The sequence below is a fragment of the Siphateles boraxobius genome, unplaced genomic scaffold, assembly GCF_051911475.1.
Source record: "Siphateles boraxobius isolate OS27281-9 unplaced genomic scaffold, OSU_SipBor_1 12, whole genome shotgun sequence".
NCBI lineage: Eukaryota > Metazoa > Chordata > Actinopteri > Cypriniformes > Leuciscidae > Siphateles > Siphateles boraxobius.
In genome coordinates this window covers 11,959,025-11,971,826 of record NW_027508722.1, presented here as the reverse complement: position 1 = coordinate 11,971,826, position 12,802 = coordinate 11,959,025, and the positions used below count along the sequence as shown (strand labels likewise).

The window sequence follows — 12,802 nt, the reverse complement described above, 5'->3', positions numbered from 1 at the left end:
AGCATCCCGCAACTGATCAAGTCTGGTTACTGGCCTGCCACAGCAAGCTGTGAAACATTATGTGGCAGAGTGGTGCGGGAGCGGCAGCTCTATTCTATATGACATTGGGCGTAACAACAATTTATACCCACGCTCAATTCAGTTTATTATTTCCGACTACACCACTTGGGGAATTTCGCCCCAAGAATTTAATATGACATCTAAGCTAAGGCACGCACAGATCCTAACCACAGTTGGAGTCAGAGACATAGGTGATTGAAAACATATATATTTTATTAATTATTAAAGACAGTTCTTTTTCTATAAAAGGCGTTGACCAGCAATCACTCTCTTCAATTCACTAGGTTCTAGAGTGGGCGACAGGGAAACCTGGGCATACCCAAGGGCAGTCTCGAGGTATCACATCTATGAAGAATACTCTATTCAGTGCACACACACCAGCACAGCACACACTCCACGACTCAGGTCAGAAAAGACCACAACACACAGTGAGGACCCTACCACCTAATTGCCCCCTCATCTGCCCCCGGATGCCCAGGCCCTGCCAACAAACAACAGAAAAAAAAGACATTAAAGAGCAGTGTTATACAAAAACAATAACAACAAATCACATAAATTCAGCAATACAATTCAACCACAAAAAAACATATATAAATTCACTAATACAATAATTTTCAAAAATACTCGGTCTCGACTAGTTAAAGAAATAAACCAAAAAAAAGAAACAAACTCAAAACATATCACAAATACGCAGTCATCCCTCGCTGAAAACCGTTCACTTGAAATGGCTCAATACCCGCGTTTCCACTGCCGGGCCAGGGTCGAGCCGTGCTAGTGCGTGCCAGGGCCAGTCGCGTTTCCACTGTCACTTCCGGTGCTTGAGCGGGGCTTACTCGGGGCCAACGGCCAGGATTTCTGGCCCGTCGAATACCTTGGGCCAAAGCAGGCCAGCTCGGGCTAGAGGCGTGGTCAAGGTAAAAGGCGGAGTTTATCGGTGTTAGGGAAAGGTATGGTCTGCGGCAAGATGCACATTTCACTTTTTTTATATCGCGCAAAATTATCGCTGCTCAAAATGGAGAATCGCCTGTACTGGTCTGTCGAGGATACCAAAGCTCTTCTGAGCATTTGGGCAGAAGAAAGAGTACAACGTCAATTTGACGGCGTGTGCAGAAACGAGGATGTTATCAAGTACATCGTTGCTGAACTTGCTAAGCTGAGTATTAGCCGAACAACGCTTCAAGTTCGGGAAAAAATAAAAAAGTTGCGGGCGCAGTACAAGGCCCGCTTAGGACGGTTCACTTGAAATGGTTCACCTGAACGGTTCACTTGAACGGCCACTCGAGACGACTCACTCGCAACAAAACAACACACACAAAACAGAACCCAAACAGAACAGCAGTTGATGAGGCACAGCGCAAACAAAGTCGTATAGCGAAACACAGGGCAGATAATACTCATTCAGAAGGTAGGTATCGTCCTTGTCGCATGCAACCAAGCACGCTGTCCCAGAATCACCATCCCCAGACTATGCGATAGATGGAGGCGAATGTCTCCGACATGCTCGTTGGCATGAAGCACCGATAAATCGTACACTGTCTCAAATGTCCACATTCAACCCTCCAACCAAGCCCATAGACCCGCCAACAGCACCGCCAGTGGATGAACAGCTTCGGCAAATTTTACGAGCAACACGTTACGCTGAACCCAGCAGAAAGCAGCAGGACGCATAGATGACGTCACGACCCCGGATAATGAGGCATGCCAAGGAACTGGTCAATATTATCTGTCTGCAGTCCCGGAGGCTGCATTTTCAGGACCCCACTTCTAGGACCGCATTTCTAAGACCCTAGTTTTTTGTGACAGCGCCACCTACCGAGTCGGAGAACCGCAGTCCCAGGAACGCATTTCCAGGACCCTAGTTTTGAAGGACCGAAAAAAGTGCCACCAATGCAATATTTCCACCCAGTTTTAACTACATTAGAGTGTTTTTTTTTTCTTTCAAGTTTTATTACACCCAAATACTACTTTCTTTATTGCAATTAAACCAGGTTCCTAGGAATGTTGAGAAATTATTGGGTCTAAGTAGCATATAATAACTCAAGTAAAATAAACAAGGAATCATTTTATAGTCTTTTCAGTCACTATGGACCACATTTTCAAGTACAGAGGGAAGACAAGGATGACTCTGGGGGTAGATTTAAGATTTTGTATTTTACAAAATAATATAAAACACCTGAACTTGAACACACAAAATATTTTACAAAATAATATATAACTGAAATTGAACACACAAAATATTTTACAAAATAATATATAAAAACTGAAATTGAACACACAAAATATTTTACAAAATAATATATAACCACTGAACTTGAACACACAAAAAAACAAATTTGATCATGACCTGAACCACATAGACAGAACTTCAATGGATGGACAAACACATGGACAACATCATCACTGACTCCTAAGAGAGAGAAAGAGAAGTGATTTAAATAAGGAACATTTAGTTGACCATGTTCTACTCTCTAATTTTAAATTTCATATTTAAAAGATCTTAGTTACCACAGAGTAATGATAATGATAAAAATAATGATATCAATCTCCATACCAATTAATTTTCATAATACAATTATTGCATACTGTTCAAAGATTTGAAAAAAAAAAATGATTTTGATGTTCGCGGAACAAAGGTTCTAGAAACACTCATGTCGTTTCTTGAAAAACATTTTAAGTTAATTTCATATAAATAAATAGACATAAATTTGGCCTAAGCCTAGTGCTTAACCAATTTATTTATTTATCTTTTGTCACACTATTGCCTACCCTGAGCTGTGTCCTTGATAGCACTTCATATAGAGTACAGTATACAGTAAATGACACAATCTAACACGTGGGATTTCAATTATTATAATGGCCTCTCGGATATGTCTGACTATTAAAATGTCATATGTCTCAACCAACTTTATAAAACCATGTCAAAATGAAGAGACGTACACATAACATGTATTGTGGGTAACGTTAAACAGGCTGACTGTGAGAAGGTGACAGTGAAAACATTAAGATTATTTTAACTGAATTAAAATGGAAAAACAATGAGTAATAAACAAGCTTTCAGAACAAACATGCTACAGTTATTGTGCTGTAAATAAGTCAACACAGGCTTATCATGCAACAGTTCCGTTAAATGAACGTGCTAACAATTCATTTTCCAGCATTAGAGGCTAATATATGATGGCTATGCATTCAAGACTGTTTAGCAAATCACCAGCACGTTGGCAATGTTAACTTTCCAATGAAATGCATCAAAATTGTTTTTAAAGTTAAACAAATAAAAATTGATTCGCATTTGATACTCACACTCTGAATGTCATTCATCTTCGCTGGTCCTCTAATTCGATAGGTGGCGTTGTCACTAAAAACCTAGGGTCCTAGAAATGCGGTCCTAGAAGTGGGGTCCTGAAAATGCAGCCTCCGTGTCTGCAGGCAGAGGCTACTCGAACTGGTAGCTCATGCTCTTATACGCACCGGAACCCTGGCCATTGGTCAAACCTAAAACAAGTGGGAGGGGTGCTAACCCATCCTGCCACTATCATATAAAATAGATGTGTTTGTGTCCTATGACCACATGAAACTGACTGCTCCTGGAATGTCTAGACAGTCCTTCACCAGTTTACTAGAACAGGGGACAGAGTTCTTTGGGCGAGTATTAATTGAATTAATAACCAAATATTTATATTTCATCTTTTCTTTTTTGGGAGTGAGCTTTTTCTTATATGGTTTTTGATTGTTTTGTTTTTATAGAATGGAAAGATATACGCAGATGCTTTTCAAAGAAGGTAGATGGTAACAGGAAAATGTATCGCTTCAAAAGAGGGTAGGGGAAGTTATATAATTGTCTTTCCAAAAGCATTTCAAAATAATATTTTATTCCAGCTAGTTTTTCATTAGATAATTAAATTAAGCCCTTCTAAATATTTTCAAGGGATGAAGATCATGGCTTGTTTAAGGGTGTCTTTGTCTGTGAGGATGAAGATGTTTCCAAGTTTGTGGACTACATTAATGATAAGACAAAGCATGTAAGATGTATTGCTGTTTTGTCTTTATGATCTTTGAAATGGTACTGTATATCCTAAACAAGAAATAGGAATGCAAATTTTCTACAATAGCAAAATTAAGAACAATGCATTGAATTGTAAAATATTGCCATCTTGCATGGCTTGAAATTGCAGTAAAGCAAAAATTCACTTGTGGCAATTTGAAATGTGTAAAAAAAAATACTCACAGACTGACATGTCTTTACACATATGTATTTAGACATTTATCCAAATAGGTAATTTAATACTGTGTTGTTAAATAATCACATTGTTTTTCTTTCACTTTGTTCTCATCTTGATAGTCAGTTGGAAAAGGTGTCTGTGGGTCGAGTCAGTGGACTGCAGCACGGGAGTCCGTCCCAAAGAAAACCAACAAGTTGGATGAGGAGGGCATGGAGGTGGCTGTCTGTCGACATGGTGTGCTTCTGAGAAGTCTCAACATGATGAAGGGAGAAATATTTGCATATCCCTTGTTTCTACAAAAGGAGTTGACTCCAAGGAATGTGCAGTTCATGTGCACTGATTTAATATGCAAGTACTGGCCATACCTGAAGAGAGTTGTTAATGATTGTCCAGAGGCTCTCTCCTCTCCTGGACATGAAGCCATTCCTGTCAGTGATTTTTCTATACCATTTGTGGATGCATATAGTGTTGTGTTAATTCAGAGAACTGTCATATTTGAAAAGTTATGATGTGTGTAATGAACGCGATGATATGACGTCCCACCATGCGGTGTAGGCCTGGTTATTTGGCATTATGCCAAATGTTATACACTCAATTTTTATTAATGTTTCATGTGTTTTGAGTATTCCCACTGCCGTATTGTATGGTATTGTCTTGTATTCTGCCGTATCGCATTGTATTGTAACGTTTTGGTAACGTTTACTCTTGATTTTTACTGTTTTTTTTTGCACTTTAAAACGGTTGTATTCTTGTATTGCCGTGTTTAAGAGTATTGTGTTCGTTATACACAAAGTGGTATGTGATACTCAAGAATAAAGCTATCACAGAGATAATTGCACCCTGAGAAATGTACGGAAGTGAGGTGGTTTAAATTGTATCACCAGCTCTGTGAACCTCATTTATTGAATTCAGTTTTTTTTTCTGCTCTTTTCTGTTTCTTTTTCTGGAACTGTTTTTTTTTTATCAATTAAATTGATAAACCACATTTGGAAATAAATTGTTTTTATTTTACATCATTAACGAATAAACTTAAAGTATAGAAACCCCTAATGTGTTCCTGGTGGTAAATCTAAATCCCTGGTCACAGAGAGAAAACATACAACAAAATCACATACAAAACATTTAAAATAGACAATTATGCCAATTCTTAACAGCATAATAATAGCATTCTGTGAATTATCCAGCCAACAAATAAATTTATACATCAAATTTCTCATTAAAGCCAGGTTTTTAGGGTTTTTAGTCTTGACATACAAAATAGATTACTTACCACCTCGTTTTTTATATATAATCCTCATACAATCATTGTAATCAAACTTTAAGCTTATATAGGCTCAAATAGGCTTCTTTTTTAATTAACCCACTATGGAGCAGTATAAAAAGAAGTACAGTATGCTCTTAAAAGGTTTATCTTAACCTGAACTGAACACATATAAAATGTATCTTACCAACATTAGCTTGGCCATATAACATTCGGCGCTGCCTATACATATTGCCATCACACATTTCATCATTAATGATATGCCCCAAATATTTTGTTTTAGTGCATATACAGTTCATTTAGTACTTGCCCTGAAAAAATCTGGAAAATTGACGTCCTTATCCCCTTTTTTTCTACACATCATGGCAACACTCTTCTTTTCATTATATTGCACATCATATTTAATCCCATAATCAGAGCATAGATTTAGCAGCTGTTATATTAATTGGATTAGGTTTTTCCCCTTTTCTGATAAGAGTTTGATATTTTGTGTGATTCATCTTTTTTTTCCCCATGTGATTTATCATATCTCATTTATCGTTTAACTGTTCATTACATCAACTCTTTAATAATTTAGGAAAATATAACAAAATAGAAAAATTCTAAAAACTCAAATCATGTTTGCTCAAATCAAAGACTCAAATCATCCTCTCCATTGGCTGCAGCTCTTTAAATTTTCATTTCTAACTCATGAAGTGCCTCTGGCATGGAAGTGTACCAAAGTCATTCCATTGTATAAAGGAGGGGACACCCAAAACATGAACAATTATAGACCTATCTCAATAATTAACAGTATTGTGAAAAGTTATGAGAAAATTATCTTCGATCAATTATCTAACTATCTTTCTGATAACAATGTACTATCTCAATGCCAGTCAGGTTTCAGGAAACACTTCTCAACTACCACTGCTCTTTTGAAATTTACAAATGAGATGTTTTCTAGTTTTGATAACAATATGTGTACTGCTGCCATCTTCTTAGATCTTACAAAAGCATTTGATTTAGTTGATCATTTTCTGCCCCTGGATAAATAATATTCAATTGGCCTTTCCCGTTCATCTCTTCTGTGGTTTAACTCATATTTCCATCACCGCCGCCAGTGTGTGTCCTTCAGGGGCAGTCAGTCGAATTTTACAGGTGTAGATAAAGGCATACCCCAGGGTTCTTCATTTATTTTCCATTTTTATTAATTACTTGCCACTCTGCTGTTTACGATGTAACATTCATCTTTATGCAGATGATACAATTATATATTGCTCTAAATTGAATATTCCTGACATAAATTATTCCTTACAACATGATTTTGATTCTGTACAGCAGTGGCTGTCATTTAATGGACTCCTGCTGAATAAATCAAGCTTATTGTATGCTTTTTCAGAAGAAAGATAGTAATAATCTTAATCTCCATTTTCTGGATTCTTCTCCTCTAGAGCTAACAGAAAAATTTTAATATCTCGATGTTTGGCTAGAAAATGATCTTTCATTCAAAGCTCATATACAAGCGCTTAACAAAAAACGTAACTTTCATCTTAAAACATTATATCAATCGATAGACTGCCTTAACTTTCAGGTTAGTCACTCCGTTGTTGCTACCTATACTAGACTATGCAGATATTATATATGCTAAAACTACTGCTACATGTTTACATTCTCTTGATGTGGTATACAACAGCCTGTGCCGATTCGCCCTTCGCTGCCCCAACAGGACACATCATTGTGTGATGTATGAACAGCTGTCCTGGCTTGCACCTTCAGCCAGAAGACAATATCATTGGTTTCAGCTTATTTTTAAATGTATTTACTTTCAATATCCATATTACTTATTGCAATATTTAGTGCCTTACAGTTCACAATATAAGCTTCGTCACAACGAACAGATCTTCTTAACTGTCCCTAGAGTTAAGAGAGAAATTGGGAAATATACTTTCTGTGTTAGAGCCCCTTGTGACTGGAACAGTCTTCCTGCATCTATTCGCTCGCTTACGCCTTTTCCTCTATTCCGGGGGGTTGGTGTGTGCGGGAGGGGGGATAGTGAGAGCTTGGGTGTGTGTCCGGGCGGGCAGGCGGGGGTGTGTGTGGTGTCCGTGTGGTGCGTGTGAATGAGTGTGAGTGTGTGGTTAAGGTTTTTCTTATATTTTGTATTTTGTATCTACTCCGTTGTTTTGCTGTTGTTTGGACATGATCCTGAGGACTCCCATGAAAACGAGATGTTTCATCTCATGGCGCTGATCCTCCAATAAATGTTCATAAATAAATAAATGTTTGTTTGTGTGCTTTGCCTCTTTCAAACTCTGCGTCTTCTGATTGGGCCATTGACCTGGCTCATTGTGATGAATCAAATTCTAGATGCTTTGTTTGGCATTGAGTCAAGCATCCAGTTAACAAGGGTCGTTCCATACTGGTGAGTGGGTGTTACATACTGTTGTGAAACCACCCTTACATTATATGACATGAAAATATGGTCTGTATATTTTAAAGAGACATCTCAATATACATTTTTATTTATAGTAAGTAAACATTTACAAACAAAATGATTTTAGTTTAATAACATTGAAATTTTTATTGTATTTACAATTGTTATCTATACATTAACAAATTATTTTCAATGTAACTTCAAATCTCTTTCAAAATACAAGTGTACATTTTCATGACTATTTCCACAATCAGTAAATTATGTTAAAAGATCATTACAACACCACAATAAAAAAGTTGGCTTTTTATGTGTCCAACATACCTAACACCATATATACGTCAAACACACATGGGATTCTTATACGTTTGTGAATAATCTTATAGAAAAAATCAGATAAAGAAAGAAGCCAATGGAAAACATTTTAAAACATGCCAATATGTTACTAAATATCCATATACTACTCTAAAGCATGATTAGTCCTCGGGTCTCTCTCGGGTCTCATCAGATCAGATGCCAGAAGATACTGAGAAGGCAAATTGCTGCTGTAAGTCATAACAAGAAAAGAGAGTTATTTGAACTGTATGCATTGAGAAAAGAACAAATGTTATTGTTGAATAAATTGTGATTTAACACATCATTGGAGAACTGTGAGAAATCTATTTACCATGAATCAGTAGGCTGGTGAGTGAGATGCTGGCATTTGAACTTGCACTTACAACATTAGTAGACTTGACATCAACTAGATTAACCAGAACAGAGGACTCAAGTACACTTGTTGGTGCTCCCAGCACAAGTCCTTTAAAACAAATTGTAAAATGGCAGTCTATAATCAGCTCAGGGTTTATACAGTTGGGACCAAAAGTCTGAGGCCACTAGTAAAAATGCTATTTTGCATTTTTCATATGTTTTATACGTTTCCCCCAGTACAATTTATATTAAATATAAACAATTTGAGTGAAGGTTTAATAGAAACATTTAAATATTTCATAATGTGTTAGTATTTGGTATGTCCCCCTTTTACTTTAAAGACAGCAGCACTTAAGCTGACCTCGAGTCAGTTCACTACTTTAACAGCGTAAGCTTCTGTTGTTGTACGTCACACACATCACCCACATGACCAGCGTTGGCCAATAGTGAGCCTATGTGTGACGTAGCTCTACGCAATCACACTACGTTAACTGACTAGAGGCCTAAAGAGAAGAAAATGAATAGTTGAAATAAAGTCGTTATTTTTGTTTGTTTTTGCGCACAAATGTATTCTCGTTCCTTGGTAAACTTTAGATTGAGCCACTGTAGTCACTTGGACTATTTTAACGATGTTTTTAATAACTTTTCGGGGCTGGCAAGTTTCAATCCCTGAAGAAGCCTATGGACTAGTATGGAGGAGTAATCCAGCTCTCAGATTTCATCAAAAATATCTTAATTCGTGTTCTGAAGATGAACGAAGGTCTTAAGGGGTTGGAACAACATGAGGGTGAGTAAATACTGACAGAATTTTCATTTTTGGGTGAACTATCCCTTTAAGTTATTTCCACTGTTGATAGGAAAATGCAAGTGTCCGCGCCCACGCCTCCGTACCATGCAGTGCGTGCTCCACACTCCACACAAACACTTGGATATTTTATCAAAATCTTGTGTGTATTTATGACAATCTTAGCCCTTCATTATTACTGTCTAGCCTGTATTATGACTGACATTTGACGAATTGCTTTGTTCCTTTTTTTGATAAAAGCGGCTTCTAAATATGTAGCCTAAATGTACTAATGATAATTATTATTATTATTATTTGTGTTTATAATTATAACTATAAATGAGTTCACTGAAGACAGTAATATGTTAATCATAAAAAAATTATGAATGTTTTATTTTTATATAATAAAACCTAACCTTGTGTTTGTGTTATATTTATTTTTTATATGTGAAGCCTTTTTTGCTTATTCTATTATACTGAGCTTTTTCCTCCCCAAAAAAATGACTTTAAAGGTATAAGCCTAAATGTCCTTTTTTAGAAAATTCAAGAAATTATCCATTTTAAAAAATGAAGTTTAAACACAATGCAAAGCATCCCTCATAAACAGGTGGCCTTGTTGAATCATCGTGGGCACGATTTGTTAAACCTAGGGAACAGTTTAAGAATTCATGAGTAGCCCACAGTTTATAAACTGATGGGACAGATTGCAAAACCGTCGCCATGGATTGTTCAGGGTAGCCTTCGTCGCGCCGCGATGACGCAACCGGCCTTTGAATACGGCCTTGGAAGGATGCGAAATTGAATTGGGACAGCCTTCATCGCGCCGCGGTGACGCAGTCGGCCTTCAAATGCGGCTAATCAGCCTTCAAATACGGCCTTCGAAGGACGCAGCCTTTACATTGGGACACAGCTATGTAGCTATTGTCAGTATGTTTTCTTCTTCTTCTTCTTCTTACTTGGGCTTATTGGCGGTTCGTATTCTTAAAAAAAGAGCATCACCGCCATCTACTGTAAGTAATGGATCAGAGACATTACAGTATATCCCTCTTCCCAGAACATTCAGGACTTGTGCTTTCAATGTTGTTGCGTGTTCAGCTCCTCCATCTACAGCCCAAGTCCTTCACATTCCAGAGAGGGATAATGTTACCGTTAATAATATAATAATAATAAATCTATATTCTATAAAACAAATTTGTTCAATTCAAAAACTTTATTATTAAACTACCCCCTTCTACTGAGTTTTAAAACTTCTTTAATGTTATTTGTTGGTCACCTTTCTTCTGAAATTCATTATATTCTTTCCACTGAATATTTATTACACTTAGTGATTACATGTTCCACTGTTTCTCTGATTCAACACCATTCACACAATCCCGTAGGATGTTTTCCTATTATATGCATTGTCGAATTAAGTCCTGTATGTCCCAGTCTTAGTCTTGAAATAATACAGCTTTCCTTCCTCTACCTACTAATGGTTGTATTAAATGTAAATGTCTGCCCTTTTGCTCATCATCCCAATAAGATTTCAGTCTGTTTTGAGTTCTCCTCTTGTCTTTGTTTAGTTAATCTGTTAATTAGTCTTCCTCCGCCCCCTGCCTGTTTGGTTTCTGCTTCATTTTTAGTTCAGTTCAGGTGTATCTCGTTAGTCTTGTCAGATGTGTCTAGTTTCCTCATCTGTTTCCCTATGTATTTAAACCCTGTGTTCAGTTTTGTTCTGGGTCAGTTATCGTTGTGTGTTTGGTTGTTCTGTCCTGAGCCCTGTTCTTGTTCCCGTTCCCGGCCCCTCTCTTTGTGAAGTTTTGAGTTTGCTTATTAAATTACACTGCACTTGGATCCTGCCTCTGCTTCAACCAAGTGTAACACTAAGGATCCATGAAGAAAAAAAATGGGGTTCATAAGGTCATGTTAAAATTTTTTTTTATTTGATTAGTGACCTAGAGCAAAATCTACAATATTTGATCAAACCTTTTATGGATTGTTTTAGAAAATTAAGTAAATGGTATTTCTAAATTTTCAAACACTGCTTACATTGACCAAAGTTCAGCAAAATCAGAATCAGAATCAGAAAGAGCTTTATTGCCAAGTGTGCTTGCACACACAAGGAATTTGTTTTGGTACTGAGGCTTCCAGTGGACATATACAAATACAAATACAACATGAAACATAATACTACAATTATAAGAATAAAAAAAATAAAAATATAAATATATGAGAATAAAACTATCACAGTTGGGTTTAGTCAGAATAGACATTTTCAGATTTACAGATTATGAACCTATTTACAGTGTTTTGAATATTATAAATAAATAAATCTACATATAAGTATCACCTGAGTTGTGGGATATTGCACTAAACAGTGGGAGTATTGCACTTACAGGCATATGCCTTGGGAGGAGTGTTAACTGTTCAGGAGGGAAATGGCCTGTGGGAAGAAACTGTTCCTGTGCCGAGATGTTCTTGTGGCCAGTGATCTGAGTCTCCGTCTTGACGGTAACAGTTCAAACAGGTGGTGTCCAGGGTGAGTGGAGTCTGTGATGATTTTACCTGCTCTCTTCCTCACTCTGGAAGAGTACAGGTCCTGGAGTTTTGGCAGGGGGGCACCAATAATCCTCTCCGCAGTCCGGACTGTCCGTTGTAGTCTCCTGATGTCTGATTTGGTAGCTGAACCAAACCAGACAGTGATGGAAGCGCAAAAGACAGACTCAATGACGGCTGAGTAGAACTGAATCAGCAGATCCTGTGGCAGGTTGAACTTCCTCAGCTGGCGAAGGAAGTACAGTCTCTGCTGGGCCTTTTTCACAGTGGAGTCAATGTGATTGTCCCACTTCAGGTCCTGAGAGATGATAGTGCCCAGGAACCTGAATGACTCCACTGCTTCCACAGTGCTGTTCATGATGGTGAGTGGGGGGAGTGCTGAGCTGTTCCTCCTGAAGTCCACGATCATCTCCACTGTTTTGAGCGTGTTCAGCTCAAGGTTGTTATAACTGCACCAGGCAGCCAGCTGTTCAACCTCCAGTCTGTAAGCAGACTCGTCACCGTTTTGGATGAGACCGATGACAGTGGTGTCGTCTGCAAATTTCAGGAGCTTGACAGTGGGGTCTTTAGAAGTGCAGTCATTAGTGTACAGGGAGAAGAGCAGTGGGGAGAGAACGCACCCTTGGGGGGCTCCGGTGCTGATTGTGAGTGTCTTGGATGTGTGTTTCCCCAGTCTCACTCGCTGCTGCCGGTCCGTCAGGAAGCTGGTGATCCACTGACAGATCGAGGATGGTATGGAGAGCTGGGTCAGTTTGGCTGTGAGAAGACCAGGCATGATGGTATTGAAGGCCGAACTGAAGTCCACAAAGAGGATCCTTGCATAAGTCCCTGGTCTGTCGAGA

The 12,802-nt window shown here is 38.0% G+C and overlaps 1 protein-coding gene and 1 long non-coding RNA gene across 2 annotated transcripts in view; one reads left to right on the top strand and one right to left on the bottom strand.

The window, feature by feature from the left end:
• The window catches only part of LOC143715966 (uncharacterized), a 139,502-nt gene that overhangs the window by 109,292 nt on the left and 17,408 nt on the right, over positions 1 to 12,802 (bottom strand). The window contains exon 6 of the mRNA XM_077207924.1: positions 8,684 to 8,750. Coding sequence (XP_077064039.1) covers positions 8,684 to 8,750 — 67 coding nt within the window. The remainder of the gene's footprint in view (positions 1 to 8,683; positions 8,751 to 12,802) is intronic.
• On the top strand, positions 3,840 to 4,669 carry LOC143713524 (uncharacterized). The gene is made up of 3 exons (XR_013195107.1): positions 3,840 to 3,886; positions 3,994 to 4,079; positions 4,400 to 4,669. It is a non-coding gene; the product is annotated as an uncharacterized LOC143713524 (long non-coding RNA).